An 18,761-nucleotide genomic window follows, 5' to 3' on the forward strand; every position below is an offset into this window, starting at 1 on the left:
TGGTACTGTTATGCAATTATAATTGAATCATTTGTATCCTCAGTTTTATTAATAAAACTCAGTAAGTGTTCCCTTTTATATAAAGTATTTTCTTCAAATTGTATGGACCAAACTAAGTCAATTGCTCTAGAAATTGGAGAGCCTGGCATGTATTTCGTATGAAAGTCTGAAGGAGTCAATTCACTCTGTAGAAAAAGCTGCATTGATTCTAGCATTTTAACCTGGGAAATAGCTTTTTTGTTTGGAGTTTGTGTTTTGTTTTGTTTTGTTTTGTTTTTGATAAGGGCTGTGTTGTACATCAGAGTTACTGGCACACACCATCAACCTCTAACATTCTAATTAAGATGTAAAGAAAAAAGTGAGTGCTTTAACTGGCATTTTATTTCATTTTTTAAAAAAATAAATCACTTGTTTAGACATTTGTAATATATTCTCCTGCACGTTTGTGATACTGTGTGATTCTATTTGTTTGCCTTTGGACAGCCTTAGATGCAAACTCCGAGGAGGGGTGTTTTAAATATTCTGTAGTTTTTAGCCTTTTCAGACATAATGAATGCTACAGTTAGTATCTACAGAATGTGTTAGATAGATTGTAATGAATTGTAAAGTTAAATGTGCCAGATGTTTTAATAAATGTCCATTTTACTGTTACCAGTTATCCAATGATCTGTCATGTTTTTGCTATACAGACTGTTACAGACAAAAGAATAATTAACTAAATATAACCCATTCACGGAAGTAATTTCTGTTTTAATTAAAGTAATGCAATTAGCTGGCCTCCTTGCATCAAGATACATTTGGCATATTTTAGAGTTTAATTTTTGGTATTGAATTTAAAAAATGCTAATTGTGCCAGTTAATTAAACAGTGGCATTCTGCAGTGTACAGAAGATTAGGCAGCCTCAGTTGTTTGTGTTTGTAATCTTTCTTCTGCAGGACCGAAGAATGAGTTGTTCCTCTTTTATGGGAAAGGACGCCCAGGAATTGTTAGAGGAATGGACTTGAATACCAAGATAGCTGATGAATACATGATCCCCATAGAGAATCTGGTAAACCCTCGTGCTTTAGATTTCCACGCAGAAACCAATTATATCTACTTTGCTGACACCACCAGTTTCCTAATTGGCCGGCAGAAGATAGATGGCACAGAGCGAGAAACTATCCTGAAAGATGGTAAGTGACAATACGCAATATGAGCAGCAAACTGCCCCACGATACGGCGCTGGGAAAGGATAAATCCGACGTATGTCAAACTCACTTCAACCAGAACCTAAGTACTTACTGTTGATTTAAAAACAGTTGTTGATTGGATTTTCTTCAGTAACATTATTTCTACCTGTTTTTCACACACTAGCATATTAAAACCTCCATGATAAAATGGAACTTGGAATTGTCCACCACATTTTAAACATTACTGGAATTAAATTAAGCTACTTATTCACCTTCATGGAAAACGCAGATTTATAATTATATGTTTATAGTGCTATATGGCAGAACGTAAGATTTAACAGGACATTAGAGACTTGTGTAATATTTGATTCTTACTAGGATATTGGTCGTGTCATTCAGAGTGCATTAAAAATATCGATGTCCCCATTGTCAGTGCATTTCTTGCATATTGTTTCTTTTTTTTTAAAGATTTTTTTATTCATTTATTTGACAGAGAGACACAGCGAGAGAGGGAACACAAGCAGGGGGAGTGGGAGAGGGAGAAGCAGGCTTCCCGCCGAGCAGGGAGCCTGATGCGGGGCTCGATCCCAGAACCCTGGGATCATGACCTGAGCTGAAGGCAGCCGCTTAACGACTGAGCCACCCAGGCGCCCCTCTTGCATATTGTTTCTTTATAAATGATTAAAACTGACTTCCCTAGAGTTGCCCTTGAAATACCTGTATTCACAGAGATACTTTGTTTATACCTAGTTTTACTTATAAATATTTATATGCAAGACTATATTTGCAAACATATATGCCTATACTTTATTAAAACAGTGTATTTTATAAATTTCATGGCTCAAGAACAACCAATCAAGTAACGAAATAATGTAACTTTGGTATAAGTAGAAAATATCTTTAATAATCAAGCAAACCAAATCTTTGACTACTAGTCAGTCACCTTTAGACATGTTCAGTTATGATTCTGGACCTCAGTTTCCTCACATACACACCCTGCTCACTTCTCAAATATTTTAAAAATCCTTGATTTAGGGAGCATTAATTATATGTTTATTAGATGAAGAACACTGTGTTAGCTATCTTAGGAGATAAAAGGAATGTTAGAAAGTGGCTACTGCCTTCAAGGTGTTCATAATCTACCTTTGGAGAGAATATAAAAGCACAAAAAATGTAAATGTTTTGCAGCATTTTATTTAATTAATAAGTTCAAAGCAGACCCAAAGAAAATATATGATTATTGGGGAATATCTGTGTAATGGGTCTCCACAGGGAGGAAGAGACGTCTTTATGTGAGTGTTCCTAGAGAACTTTGTGTGCAGGAGGTGGTATTTGGGCTAGATTTTAAAGGAAGAATGTTAAAGGGGAGGGGAGGACAATTTCAGCCACAAGGAATTCCGTAGAGAAAAGAAAAAAAAAATCAAGTACTACAGAAAGAGGGTGAGGGGAACATTAAGTAGATCACTACAGGAGGTTTTGGTCCCAGGGAATAGGGTCAGAGGAAGAGTGGAAAGTGCGAGGTGATGAAATCAGACTGAAATGTGAGGTGAAGGGGCTTGGAGGAAATCCTGAAGGGCTAAGAGGCAGGAAATGCTTTTGAGTCAAAGAATAGTGTGAATGAAAAGATATTTTAGGAGAATCAGTCTGGTGGTAGAGTGCAGAATGGAGCAGAGAGGAGAGAGAGAGAATAAAAGCAGATACGGACTAAAATTATTTACAGCATGAGTGCTAATGAGTGGTGGTCTTTCCTGACTTCATGGGAATGGGGTAGTATAAGGAGATTATTCATTCAATTCAGGTTCACTACAAATCAAACCTTGAATGATAAAATGTACACTTCCCATGAGTGACAGACGGAGTGTTAAAATGAAAAAAATAGTGTTTTTTTTAATATTACTGTTGTTGTTTATAGTTTACTGATTAAGGCAATATAAAGCCACCATGACTTTTTAGAGAGGCTAATTAGAGTTAAGATTTTTTCCTTAAATTGGACGTGACAGAGGCTTTCTGCCCACTTTTCTCTGTCATGTGATTTCAAGTGATAGAAAATGGACAATTTTAGAAGGACAATAGACTTGCACATTCTCTGTAAGCAGATACATTTGGATTGCTGTGATTTTGACCTAGAAATTTTCATGAAGGCCTGAAATGTAACTTTGAAGGTTCTTGGTTTCCTTTCAAAAAGTGTCAGTTCCTGTGCTGTGACTGAATGTTCCAGCTAATAATCCTAACTTTGATAACAATATCTTATCAGTGACATTGGTGGGCCTTTGCTTTTCACCCCAGCAACAGAGATCAGCTCTAACAGCCGCTTGACGGCCAGGCACATCTGTACAGTGTTGCTTTGGCAGTATGAAGGTTATGAGAACATTTCATAGATTTCACACCTGAAATACACTTAACATTTTGATATTCCTATGCAAGGACAACTTAATGTTTTTTTTATTACTCTTTTTTCTAACCAGGAAGAAGGGAGGAAAGTAATAATAGACATTATGATATAAGATTAGCATGTCAAAACAGAAGTTATATTTGGCAAATGACAACTTATCATTCTTGAAATCAGAAAAAAATTATATTCTATATGTGTTCATTAATTTAGCTAGAATATCCACCATCCAACCTGAAAACTGGGAGGCAGTGCTTGGTTTGACAAATTATTTTGTAAGCTCGGTAGAAATTCTGAGTCTTAGATAAATTTGTACAGTTTGAAGTACAAGGCTATAAAGATTTTGCTGCTTGTAAATATAACATTAATATCTTGGACATCTTTTATGTAAGCTTAGATCCTTTCTATAAAGAAAAAAAAACACCAACAGCATTTCTAAAAAGGCCCATCTCTACTCATTCTTTGATTTTTTTTTCTCTCAGAGGTTTATGGAAAACTTCCTAAAGATGCTATATCCTAGAGTCTGTAGAATCTTGTGGGCTAAAACAGTAGTTAAATAAAAGATAAAGGAAAATTGTCCCTTTGAGATACTTACATCTATCTCAATAAGTACTGAAAATATCTATGAAATGAAGACATACTAGCAATTTAATTAAAATAGACTTCTGTAAAGACAAAGCATGTACCAATCTGTAAGTTTTTTATTCTCTGGAATTCTTGCCATAATTTTTGTAAAATTCATACTATTTCTTTTAATTAATTATTTGATTTAATTATTTGTCCAGCTAATAAATAAATCCTGCAAATGCCTTCACTGGTCCAGGTGCTATTGTAGGTGATGGGAATGCTGCAGTAAACAGGATAAAGCTTCATATTTAGTTTGTATCTAAATAATGGGAGGAAGATAATAAACATATATGAACAAGATAATGATAACTGCTGTAGCAAAAATAAAGTAGGATACTGTGGTAAAAAGTAAAAGGCAATTATGAACAGGAGGCAAAATTGGACTAAGTGGTCAGGGAATTTAAAGTAGCCATTCTTGCCAGTTATAATTGTTACATTATCTAAGGGAACAAGATAGATGCTCTTTATAAGATCAAATTCACTTCTTGGGTGTTTGTCTAAGATTTATTTTTCATTGCAGTATGAATTATAATTTTCAACAGAAAGGAAAAAAAAATATAAAGATGATAACTTACTGTTCAATTTATTATTGTATGCATTCTGTTAATGCAGTACTTGTTTCTAAACTGTATAAATTAATTCTACTGGGATACATATATCCAAATAGAAGGCATGTTAAAACAATCTTTCGTATTGTTCTATATCTTTAAAATATTTAAAAAAACACTCAAAGCATTTTTCCTGAGTTTGAAAGTTATTAATGCCTGCAGGTATAACAGAAAAACTGTACTCTCCATAGCTCCCATAACTAAACTGGAGATTTGAGGTCACCAAGTTTGCGGTAATATGTTACAAAAGCCACAGGAACTAGCAGAAAGCCTGTGCTCTTAAATGCTTTATATACTGACCTCATATATATATATATTTTTATGGTGGGTTCTGTTTGATTGAGATATGGAGTGTGCACGCGTTTCCACACCTCAGACTCCTCCTTTACCTGAAGGTATTTACAAGAGCCATGAAATTGGAGAACAATGAATAGCTTTGGATGGGATGCAACATAGGATCTATTTTCTGATATTATGAAAAGTGTAGCCAAGAGAAAGGGGAAAGAGTCTTTCTGTGCAGAACATACTCTCCGAATGACATGTTGGAAGATAATCTGTTGACATACTACAAAATGGTAGTGCCTTATTGCTTGTCCAGTATGTGAAGGATCAATCCCTATTCTTCAGCTCAGTCGCATCCCTGGAATCTCCATACTCCCTCCATGGATTTTAGAATCCAACAGTTCCTCCAATTTGTTGGTTTGAAATGTATGATATTATACCTGGGACATGAATTATTATACACTACTGTAAAATTTTGAACCCTCGCTATCACTACTACCACCACCACCCACCTACACCCCCCAACCCCCCCAGATATGACTACCAACTTAGGACCCACTTCAGAACTCCAGAAATATTTCCAGGCCTCTACTCTAACTGATCCTAGGGTGGCTACTTACAATAGATTACAGGATTTGATCTGTTTCCAAATGACACCAATCTTAGAGTGAGATTATCATTTTCTAGAGATCATGATTTGTTCTTGGATTTCAGTGAACTTCGTCACTGTATACCTCTCTAGGAATTTCTAGTGTGTCATAAAGATCCAGTTTACTGTGTGTGGATTTATTTTATTTTTATTTTTATTTTTATAATTTTGTTTTTATTTTTATTCCAGTGTAGTTAACATGTTGTATTAGTCTCAGGTGTACAATGTAGCAATTTAACAATTCCGTATATTACTCAATGCTCCTCAAAATAAGTGTACTCTTAATCCTCTTCACCTATTTCATGCATCTGCCCACCTACCTCTTCTCTGGTAACCCTCTAGGCTTTCTATTCTATTCATCTGTGTCTATTTTTGTGCCAGCACTATACTGTTTTGATTACTACAGCTTTGTAATATAACTTGAAGTCTGGAATTGTGATACCTCCTGCTTTGTTTTTCTTTTTCAAGGTTGCTTTGGCTACTCGGGGTCTTTTGTGGTTCCATACAAATTTTAGGATTGTTTGTTCTAGCTGTGTGAAAAATGATGCTAGTATTTTGATAGGGATTGCATTAAATCTTTAGATTGCTTTGGGTAGTACAGACATTTTAACAATATTTGTTATTCCTATCCATGAGCATGGGATATCTTTCCATTTGTCTGTGTCATCTTGAATTTCTTTCATCATTGTTTTATAGTTTTCAGAGTACAGATCTTTTACTTCTTTGGTTAAGTTTATTCCTAGGTATTTTATCATTTTTGGTGCAATAGTAAATGGGATTGTTTTCTTAATTTCTCTTTCTGCTGCTTCATTATTAGTGTATAGAAATGCAATGGATTTCTGTACATTCATTTTGTATACTGCAACTTTACTGAATTCATGTATCAGTTCTGGTAGTTTTTTGGTGGGGTCTTCAGGGTTTTCTATATATAATATCACGTCATCTGTAAATAATGAAAGTTTTACTTCTTCCTTGCCGATTTAGATTACTTTTATTTCTTATTTTTTTAAGATTTTATTTATTTATTTATTTATTTATTTATTTATTTATTTATTTATTTAAAGAGAGAGCGACAGTGAGAGAGCACAAGCAGGGGGAGTGACAGAGGGAGAGGGAGAAGCAGGCTCCTCTCTGAGCAGGGAGCCTGATGTGGGGCTTGATTCCAGGACCCTGGGATCATGACTTGAGTTGAAGGCAGATGCTTAACTGACTGAGCCACCACGTGCCCATGGACGCCTTTTATTTCTTTTTGTTGTCTGATTGCTTTGGCTAGAACTTTCAGTACTATGTTGAATAAAAGTAGTGAAAGTGAATATCCTTGTCTTGTTCTTGACCTCAGGGGAAAATCTCACTCTTTGTTCTTGGATGTCAGTGAACTTCAGCATTATTAACTAGTAATTTCTAGTCATAAAGAGCCAGTTTTACAGTGATGAAACAAACATGTTGAGCTATCAGTAATGAATTATGTTAGAAAGTTCCCATGAACTTTAAGTAGTGAGTATGCCTTGCAAAACATTGTAAAATTGAGAACAACCTTTTACTCTCTTCTGTTAGATTACAGGTACATATCAATCTCATTTTTCTGAAATTAACTCTTAAAGGAAAAGCTCTGAGACTCTGAGAGGTATAGACTCTGGCTAACAATTAAAGAAAATAATGAATACATTTATCAGTCATGAGACATTTCCTAATTAAAACTTTAAGAAGTGATTTGTGAACATTTGCAATTCTTGAGAATCTAATTGTTATTGTCCTACTGAGTAGCAAGTTTATAGCCTGTTTGCACGTACTGACTCCCATTGACTATCAATAAGATGTTTTTTCCAGAATTCATTGGAGATCTGAGTCCTCAAATATGGGTTCAGTCCCATTGTTAATTTGCTAGTATATATTTTTCATATTTTTTATGTTTCTCATGAAGTATATGAGATATTTGAAAAAAAAATAAACACCTCTAAGCCAATATATATCTTTTTGTCTGAGGAGTTGACATGAATAGAAGAAGCTTGAAATCTGGATTCTAAAATACAGTGTCATAAAAAAAATAGAATTGGTCATGAGGCTAATGAATCTGGGAAAACATAGAGAAGATATCTTTCCCCTTATTTGTTTCCACACAACATAAGCATATATACCAGACATAATACATGCTATTTGTACTACAAATGTATGCATACAACATACTACAAATACATGGATATACACATTAGCTGAGAATAGCTCTAGAAGCTTCTACAAAAAGTCTATTTTCTTATAAATGCTAAATTGCTGGTAAAGTCAAAAGAGAAAATGTGAAAATACTTGGTAATCTTCAAAGTACCATTAGAGTATTATTACAAATATAACCATTATATTAATAGATATTCTGATTAGTATAATTTTTTGCACATTTTAAATAAATTGCCAGTTTTCAGTATAAATTAAAATAAAAGAAATGTATTCCACCCAGTTGCTTAATTATTCTTAGTAGTATGTGATTTTTATTTGTGACTTAAGAAATCACTTGGGAATCCTTTATTAACCCAGGACTACTATTGTAAACATTGACTATAATTGTACTATTGCTTAGGTTAATACCAATTTCTGATTAAAAAACAAGTTTGATAAGTTATTCTTGGCAGACATGACTGTGGGGGGTCCTAGAGTAGGAAATACTAGTTCAAATTGCGGGGCGAGATAATATCCACAATGCAAGCTGAGCGACTTCCCATGAAACTTGCCATTTTGAGTGGACTTAGGGGAGTGGTAAATCATTGTATGTGTAACAAATACATCAAAAATGTGACTCTGACCTATCTAAAGCATAACTTTATTTTTTGTCTCCCATTTGGCTTTGAAAATTTATTTTGTAAGCTCTCTTACTAGCAAAATTTGACAGCAAAACTTGATCAAACCCCAATCCTTTCTGCTCCCAACTGGGCAACTGACAGACTTCTTAGTCACTTTAAATCAGAAACACAGCATCAGTTTGGTAATTAGAATGCCTAATCCATTCCACTATATGCACATGTATTTCAGAATTCTAAATTCAATGTATCATCAAATCTTCCCTGCTTATCATTTGTGTTGTCTTCTGGCTAGAAGCCTGGAAAAGGAAAGGAAGACATATTTGGTTCCTCGTTTTTCTCTGCCTTGCATTTATTTTCCCTGCCACCCCTCCCAGCTTGCTAGTCAGTTACCAGTGCTCACTGCTCAACATTGGCGGGAACTGATTAGAGGGGCATGAGTGGTTAGGAATGATTAGAGGGGCATGAGTGGTTAGGAGTGATTAGAGGGTTATGAGTGCTTAGGAGTGATAAGGAGATAGCAAGGGTCTTATTTGAACTAGTCCCATTGTAATAATGGCCTCTCTCTGAACATGATGGATTTTTAAAATTTACTCTCTTGAGGGATTTGGGTACGTGTGTGTCTCTATGTCTGTGTGTGTGCATGTGTAAGCTTTTTGGGGATTTTCTGTTGGATCTCACTAATTTCATTTCCCTTGGCCAAAGTGTATGAAACTATGCTTGTGACTTTGCTTCCCTGAATATCCAGTCCATGCCCATTGTTTGAGTCCTGTTATTGTTTGAGTCCTTATACCCTGCTGGGCAACTTTGTACTTGACCAAATACATTCCTTATGCCAGCATTCTCTTTTGTGTGGTCTACAGAATAATTTGCAAACCTTCTGCACTAATAAAGTATGGGAGTACAGATACCATGCAAATCAACCGCTACTACTTTGCCACCAGAGTTCATCTTAGCTTTTTCAGATGTGAGGCATTTTTAGGCATTAGCTATGTGCATTTGGGAAAACCAACTGTTGAGAGCTCAGTTCAAAGATCTCTCAGAAGTCCTAGAGAAGCTCTATCACTAGAGTTGAGGTGAAGGGCATTTCTCCAATGTCTCTTTCCTATTACCTTGGGAGATTGAAGGGCAGGGACTATAGACTTAGAGAACAGCAACATCTCCGAAGTTCACTTCTCTTTACATTCTCTTCCCTTTATACCAAAGACCCTGTTGAGGCATCCAAGAGCTGTAGAAACAAATCTGATCTAGTTCATTGTAATATATGAGAACTTTCATTTTTCCTCACACTGATTTTGATATTTTTTTCATCATTTTGACTCATAATCCAAGCTTTAATTTTAACATCCCATTACAAATGTCACAGTGAGTTACCGTTGCTCCTAATTCTGCAACCAAATTGCCGACGTTCTAATAGTCAATAGGCAGTGGTCCAAATGACACCTGGAAAGAAAAACAACTGTAAGACTATTTTTGAAAATTCATTTAAACATGCAGGTGGTAACAAAGAGTATTTTCACTCTCCTTTATCTCCTAGTTCCTTTTTTTAATCTAATTTTAATATCACCTAGATTCTTAATTTTTATCTTAAACACTTTAAAATAAGGATTTTGCAAGGCTTAGAATTGAGTCCTTTCAAACTAAAAAAGTGTTTAAAAATAATAATAAAAGCACACACTAAAGTTCTCAAGAGGTTACATGACAGCGCCATCCCTAGCCATGACATGAAAGAGCAACTCTTCACCTTCTCATCCTTTCCTCTGATTGTAACAACTCAAACTTTGCCTATCATTTATATTTTTAAGTGGATGGAACAGTAGATGTGGCATATTTCCTAAAATGTGATATTCCTGCTCAGTGAGTTTTATCATCTGAGTTAATTTTCTGTCCAGATTCTCCAGAGTCACAAAATATATACAAATTAAAACTATTTTCCATCCCAGACTAGCATTGGCTCTCAAATAAATGAAAAAAAATTGCTTATTCACTGTGCATCACGAGTCATAGAACTGTTGCTATTAATTAATTCCCATTGCCTATACTGTTCTACCTTATGCCCCAGAGAAAATTATGTTACTTTTGGATACCACGGTCATGAATTGTGAGTTGAACAAGTTGGGTTATGGGGAGTGAGCTCTAGCAGAAGAAAACTAGTGCACCTAGCTATGTGTATATACATTCTATAACCTTTCTACCACAGATTGATTTGACAATAAGCTTTGCCACATATATTTAACTATATTTAGAGTCAAAAATATTGGATTAAATGTCAATCATATTAGTTATTTGGTATCATATAAACAAAAATCTTTAAGTAATGGATTTCTTTTTTCTTTCTTTTTTCTTTCTTTCTTTCTTCTTTCTTTCTTTCTTTCTTTCTTTCTTTCTTTCTTTCTTTCTTTCTTTCTTTCTTTCTTTCTTTCTTTCTCTTCATTCTTTCTTTCTTTCTTTCTCTTTTTCCTTCCTTCCTTCTTTCCTTCCTTCCTTCCTTCCTTCCCTCCCTCTTTCCTTTTTCTGACCACACTGGCTGTATTAACTGGTATTCTTTTATTCTATCTAAAAATGGCTACAAGGGGGCACCTGGGTGGCTCAGTCGTTAAGCGTTTGCCTTCGGCTCAGGTCATGATCCCAGGGTCCTGGGATCGAGTCCCACATCGGGCTCCCTGCTCAGCGGGAGACCTGCTTCTCCCTCTCCCACTCCCCCTGCTTGTGTTCCTGCTCTCACTGTCTCTCTCTGTCAAATAAATAAATAAAATCTTAAAAAAAATAAAAAATAAAAAAATAAAAATGGCTACAAATTTTATTCTGAATACCCGTATTTTTCTTCTGATAATCTCTAGCTGTTTTTATAATTTCATTTTTACAAATCAGGTTTATTGTAACATAATTTACATATAGTAAAATCCACTTTTTTTTTTTAAGGAAATAGTTCAGTGTATCCAGATGAACAATCAATACCACAATCAAATTAGAATATTTCCATTTCCCCAGAAAGTTCCCTCATGTTCCTAACAGCTACTAGTCTAATTTCTACTCTGGTCTAATTTTTCTTTCTTTATTTTTACCTTTTCTGAAATGTCAGAAAAGTTTCATTATATAGTGAATAGCTTTTGAGTTTGGATTGCTTCACTTAGATAATGCTTTTGAGATTCCTCCATGTTGTTGAATGTATCTATTCATTCTTTTTTATGTTGGGTTATGTATGGATGTTCCATGAGTTTTTTATTCTTTTACCAGTTGATGTTCATTTGGGTTGTTTCAAGTTTAGTCAGTTATGACGAAAGCTGTTATAAACACTTGTATACGATATATTGTGTAGACATGTGTTTTCATTTCTAAAAGTGGACTGCCTGGTAATATGGTAAGATTATGTATTACTTTATAAGAAAATGCTAAACCAAAAATGCCAAACTTCAGTGTGTCCAAACTGGTTATCAAAGTGGCTGGATCATTTTACTTTACCAACATCAAAGTATGGGAGTTCCAGTTGTTCTGCCTTCTCATCAATGCACACAGTATTATCAGTCTTTTTCATTTGAGCCATTGTAATAGGTGTATATTGAAAACTCATTGTTTTAATTTGAAGGTTTCTACATCAAGGTCATCTTAGGGTCTGATTTTATTGACAGCTGCACCTCTTCTGTTGACCAGTTTACCTCAATGAGTTGTTTGTCCTTTTATGTTTTTTGTATATCTCATAATTATTTATTAAATGTCAAACAGTGAATTTAAAAAAAACCTTAGAGATTCAAATTAGTAAAATTTATGCCTGGAGACTAAGCATATCTCTTCTGTCAGTTATTAGTGTGGAAAGTTTGGTCAATCTATTCAGTAATTGGATTGGATTTAGATTTTGTTCTTACTATAGTTACCTTTGGTAAACCAAATCTTTCAGATCCCTCCAGTGATGGGCTGATACTACCTTGTGCTTGATGAGGAGAGTTGGGTATGCTTGCTCCTTCCTCAGCTTTCAATAGTCCGTTCACAGCTGCCTTACTGAGAGATCTCTCTCTACACTCTTACCCTTCCCTCAGTAAGATTATTGTGCTGTTACTAAGTGAGAAGCTTCTATTGGGTAGAAGAGGGGCTCTCCATTTTCTTGGTTAAGACTTGGTCTTAGGTCCTATGTGTCTGGGGTTTTGAGGTGGGTCTTTCTGTGCCTCTTCTCCTTTGGCAGCCAGTGTCTTCCATGTTCTGTGGGAAGTCCTGGCCTGTAAATAATTGCTGCTGCAAGCCCCAGGGTAGTAGCAAATATCTGTGTTTTTTGTTTGTTGGGTGTTTTGTTTTGTTTTGTTCTGTTTTGTTGCTGTTGCTGTTTGTTTTTGTATGAACCCAAGATTATGGGTTCAAGCAGCTTTACTCTGCTTTCTCCAGGGATGAACCACTTTGCTTCTCCTGTTCCCTCAGCATCAGTGTACCTTTGATTGGACCAGTGGTAGTAGAGTATCTTACTCTTCTCCAAGACTAGTGTTGCTTGTTCTGAATTAACAAACTTGTGGTAAGACAAAGGGTTTTCCTACCCCTCCCTCAGGGTCACATGGCTCTGGCTTGTATCCCTCCCTCACGGGTAGCTAATCCTTACAGATCGCTTTACCTTTGAGGAAGGGAAGGTTTCCTGCACCTTTTCCTGTGGCAGGTAATTTTTTGTTTCTATACCCTCCTCACAGTCAATGGATCGTTGTCTTGCTTCTGAGAGTGGGAAAGTCTCCTTCTCCATCCCCAGTGGTTTAAGGGATTTCCTTTGTATGTGAGAAGAGTCTGCGGACATACAGGGATCTCTCTCAGGTTTCCTGCTATGCCTTCAATATTTTTCTTGTGAACCCAGCAAAAGAAATCTCTTGTGCTGGTTTGTCTCAAGAATTCTAAACCTTCAATTAAATCAAACTTAGTTTTAAGAATTCTTTACCATTTTATCTTTCTTAAATGTCTATTTTTATGGCAGTTTCCTTTTCCTCCTTTGTTCTGCCAATGGTACAACACTTCATGCCTGGAAGAGTCCTTTCACATTTGGGTATTTCATCTTGTTGCCTTGGGATCTCAGCTTTCATTTGAACTCAAGAAAAGTTATGATATTGTAGATTATTGGACTTTCTCTTATTGTTATGTGTTGCAATATTCTTTTGCAGCATTCTGCATCCTAAATAAAGCCCAATGCCATATGTCTAAAATTCATTAATGCAAATGGGAATTTAAAGAAAAAGATTGAAATATTTTTAAAGATTTTATTTACTCATTTGACAGAGAGAGAGAGCACAAGTATGCAGAGTGGCAGGCAGAGGGAGAGGGAGAAGTAGGCTCTCCACTGAGCAGGGAGCTGGACGCGGGGTTCGATCCCAGGACCCCAGGATTATGACCTGAGCCGAAGGCAGCCGCTTAACCGACTGAGCCACACAGGTGCCCCCTAAGATTAAAATATTTTTAAAAACTGTTTTGTCTCCCTTCACCTTAGCATTGGAAGCAATTCTTAAAAATACCGAGTACTACTTATGAATGCATTGAATCTCTTGTGATGCTTTATACATCCACAATTTACACATAAAAAAATTTCACTTGATGCAAAAAGATTTGTGTTTTCTATTTTTAATAAGCTCATATTGCATCTTTTAACCAATAAATAAATAAATAAATAAATAAATAAATAAATAAATGTCACGATGGGAATTTTCACTTTGCAAAAAGAAAAATAGCTTAATGCTTTATGTTATCAGAAAAAATCTGTTATTAAAGAGATGGTACAGGAAGCCTATCTGAAAATCTGACCGTTATTCATTGTTAAGATTTCTATTTATTTATCTATATAAGACATTAACTACCAAAGGTCTGCCAGATAGTAGGCGAGGTGTTCATCTAAAATTATAAGATTGTTGTTCTCAAAGAATCTGCATTTTAGTTTAATGCATCTGTCAGATTACAAATGAATCAAAGGACTATATATAAGACCAAGCAGACAAGCCAGACTTTACCCTCTATATTAATAAAAATTAGTGGAAAATATTAACAAAATATATTGATAACAGCACTGAGAAATTGAAAAAAGTATACCATGAGTCATCAGAAATAATGAGAATTTTCTAGCTAGAGTACAGATTGGATCATATTGACCAGAGAGCAAGAAACCATAGCCTAAAACATCACAAGTATAAACTTCAAATATCAGAGGTGAAAGGGAAAGGGAGAACCTTATTTTCTTAATAAAGACTAAAAATTATTTTTAAAAAGAAGGCCTTAAGGCAATCTTTAAAGCAACTTAATAATTAAGTGAATTAAAAATAATGGGTTCAGTTCAATCCATCCCCCCTGGAATTAATTATACTCCTAAAAAATACACATAAAAAATGGGTTGGGATGTGTCTATTTGTTTAAGTGAACAACAACAAAAAAAAGAAAAAGAAGAAGATAGCAGGAGAGGAAGAATGAAGGGGAGTAAGTCAGAGGGGGAGACGAACCAGGAGAGATGATGGACTCTGAAAAACAAACTGAGGTTTCTGGAGGGGAGGAGGGTGGGGGGATGGGTTAGCCTGGTGATGGGTATTGAGGAGGGCACATTCTGCATGGAGCACTGGGTGTTATGAACAAACAATGAATCATGGAACAGTACACCAAAACAAATTATGTAATATATGGTGATTAACATAACAATAAAAAAAGAAAAAAAAGAAAAAAAAAAGAAAAAGAGTCCTACCTCAAAAGCATACAAAAATAAAGCTTAAGGAGCACAAAAAATATAAAATTTAGGAAAATGTGTTTTTTTATGGTATTGGAATATAGAACATTTTTCTTAAGACATAAAACCCAGAGGCTATTAAATAAATTATATATATATATATATATTTGTATGTATATATATATGTGTGTATATATATATATTTAATGACAAGGGGTTTGTAAGCAAGGAGAAAATAAACTAGGCAAAAATCTTGACAACATATAAAACAGAAAAGAATGATTATTTTACAGTTTTAAAGACAATGTCAGAAAAAAATTAAAGAATATTTGTCAAGGTAATTCACAAAAAAATACAAAATTCCTAATTAAGCACATAGAGATGCTTAGCATTATACTAATCATGAAAATCTAAATTAACACAATAAAATAGGACTTTTCCACCTTTATTAGATTAAAAATTTTTAAAAATTGGTAATAGATAGCATTAGTAAGGTAATAAGAAAATAATATATTTTCCACACTATTGGGGAAAATGTAAATTGTTACAATGGTTTTGAAGCATTATTTGGTAATATCTATCAAAATTAAATTATATTTACTATCAGCCCAACAATTCCATTATTGGTTATCTATCCAATTGATGTGTACACATGTTTAAATTTGTAATAACATTATTGTAATAACAAAAAGTTGGAAATAGCATAAATCCATCAAAAGAGGTATGATGCATTTTTGCTATGAATGATATTAAGTAGCAGTTAAAATGCATGAGGTAAAGCTATATAGTTATATGAACAAACCCTAAGACAAACTGAAAGGTAAACAGAGTTGAAAATATTTTTTGCAGGCAGGATGATTCTCTTTATGTTACTATATCAATTTTTTAAGAAAGATTACCAAACTGTTTATAGTGATACCTTTAAGAAGGGCCATGTGAATTATTTTACTCACATCTGACTGTCATTTTAGAATATGTAAAACATGAAATGCAGTCATATCTTCCTTTCTTTGGCAAAACAATTTTATTGTTTAAAAAGTTAATGTTAGAGGGGCGCCTGGGTGGCTCAGTTGTTTAAGCATCTGACTCTTGGTTTCAGCTCAGGTTATGATCTCAGGTTCGTGGGATCGAACCCCACATTAGGCTCTGTGCTCAGTCCCTCTCCATCTGCTCCTCCCCATTCCAACTCTCTCTCTCTTTTCTCTCTCTCAAATAAATAAATAAAACTTTAAATGTTACATTTGACATACAAAATATCATTTTAAAAACTGTTTGAATGTGCCTCACTGTCTGAGACATCTTTAAGTGTCTACTATTTCCATAAAAACCAAGGGCAGTTTCTCCTTGTGCAAAAGGGAAAGGCACATTTCTGCTGCTTGGCAGAAAGGAGTTTTCATGCCCACTGTCTCCCCACAGCACAAGGGACAGACAGTCCTTCTAAGAGAGGTGTTTCCCTGCCTCTCTTCTTGCATGGCAGAAGCCCAGTACTGCGTTTCCCAGCATGGGACCAAGAATGTCTGGATGTGGTCCAGATTGCAGCACCCTCTGGTTTCAGTGCTGTCCCCACACCCTCATCTAGGTCTCTTGCTGGCATTGGACCAAAATCTTCTATTTTAAAAGAAAGCAACTATTACAAAATAAAGAAATGTGGTTATGGGTAAGAATGTTAAAAGAGAGAGAAAAAGAGTTTCAATACAGCTAGTGCAATTTTTGTTCATACTAATATAAGTTGGTTTCTTCAAGTATAGATCTAAAAAAAAAAAAAAAGAACAACCCTAAATGTTCATCTTACCTCTTAGATGGATGTTGTTCTAGTTTAGTTTGTTCTTTGCCTGCTAAACCCTTCCCCCAAATCTTATAACATTGAATTTCTTCCTTTTATATTAGATGAGGGATTTTTTTTTTCTAACTAAAGGTATGTCTTACTGTGGGCTAGTTGTGCTACAATTTTTGCTTCTTATATCTTAATAAACATTCATCTACTTTCAGTTATGACTTAATTGGCTATTTAAAAAAATAGCTTTGGGACCAATTTCTTCACCTACACATAATTACTTTGGCAAGTCCTATACAGTATTTCACATTAAGACTACTTCAAGGATTATACAGTTAAAAGGAAGCAAAAGGAAAACATCAATTTTATCTCATAATTACCTTTAAAAGTTTTTAAAGTTAAACTACTGAATCAAACAGCACATCAAGTAGCTAAAAGTAGTGTAATACAGCACAGATGCTCAGATCATAGGGCTGATAAGAGAGGTTAGTGACAGATAATTATGAAGGAATTGGTTATCATTGGAAGAAAAACTGCAATTATGCATGGGGTGATGGTGAGCTATTCATTTATATATTCTCCCAGACAACCAATATTTATTGAGATCATGTTATGGATAGGTGATGCTCTAAGTCCTGGAGATACACTAGTGACCAAGACAATGTCTTGGAAACAATATATTGGAAAATAACTTGAAAACACAGGTTTCATATATGACTAAGAGAAGGAAAAATATAACCTTAAACTCTTCAGAATATTTTAACAAAATCATTTAACAGAAGTTATATTTTTTCCAGATTTGCAATGGCAAACTAGCATGTGGTATCTCTTTATCACACACCAGGTTTATTCTAGACTCACAACTAGACTAGAAAACTACATTATGTGCCCTTATGCCTTTTGCTTCTCTGCCCCTCACAAAAAAAAAAGAAAGAAAGAAAGAAAGAAAAAGGAATGATGACTACTTCAGACATTCCTTAAACACCTATCAACTCTTTTCTCTGTATCTATTAACTTTTATTTTTCCTCACTATTCCTATGCAATTGGAAAGAACCAAAGTTCTCATCAAAATACACATTTTGGCTCTGAGTTTTTCAGATATAAAACAACAAATTAGCTGTCATCTAATGTAATGTGCAATATTTAGATAACTTGCATGAATATATTGTAGTGATATTAGCATATTTAATGTGTGGAGACGGTCTGATGACTATATGAAATATATTAATACACATCTGTTTTCTTCTTTGGTTCATACACATCAGCCTCCTAAGGATAGCAGTGTGTTTCTGGCATCAGAATTAGCACTTTTATCTCTGTTACTACAATGAGCTTTCATTAACCTTGATTGTACATCAAAGAAGAATGTACACATTTCGAATCAGAAACAGTTACCTTGATGTTTTAGCCACTGAGGTATTTGTAATTTGTCCCCAAAGGAGGAATTTAAAGTTGTAAAGTTTAGCTTACTATTATTTCAGGTTTAAAAAATACCCTTTTTAGAGATTAAAAAAAAAGATATCCAGAGATATACATGAAAAATATATCATTCTGAGACAAACACTTCCAAATATTTATCGCAATAATTAGTATGGAACATTTAACATTTCTCTTTTTAAAGTATTTTAGATATATGGAATTTCAATGAAATTTAATCCACTTTGAGACTGTATATTTGAAAAAAAGTTTGGTAGTTTCTATTTACTACAAACTGGTAGTATAGTTGTACTCTACTAGGTATAGATACCTAATTTAGTATTCTTGTTCAATTTTGCCAAAAAAAGCACAAAGAACTCTTTATTTGATGACAA

At 34.5% G+C, this 18,761-nt stretch overlaps 1 protein-coding gene across 2 annotated transcripts in view; it reads left to right on the forward strand.

Annotated features, from left to right (window-relative positions):
• The window catches only part of LRP1B (LDL receptor related protein 1B), a 1,880,289-nt gene that overhangs the window by 1,075,302 nt on the left and 786,226 nt on the right, over positions 1–18,761 (forward strand). For both annotated transcript variants that reach the window (XM_088022156.1, XM_088022157.1), the window contains one exon: positions 937–1,173. In XM_088022156.1, the coding sequence (XP_087878282.1) occupies positions 937–1,173 (237 nt within the window). The remainder of the gene's footprint in view (positions 1–936; positions 1,174–18,761) is intronic.

Source organism: Eumetopias jubatus, unplaced genomic scaffold (genome assembly GCF_037043125.1).
Source record: "Eumetopias jubatus isolate StellerSeaLion01/CBP00866 unplaced genomic scaffold, mEumJub1_p1.0 scaffold_3, whole genome shotgun sequence".
Taxonomy (NCBI): Eukaryota; Metazoa; Chordata; class Mammalia; order Carnivora; family Otariidae; genus Eumetopias; species Eumetopias jubatus.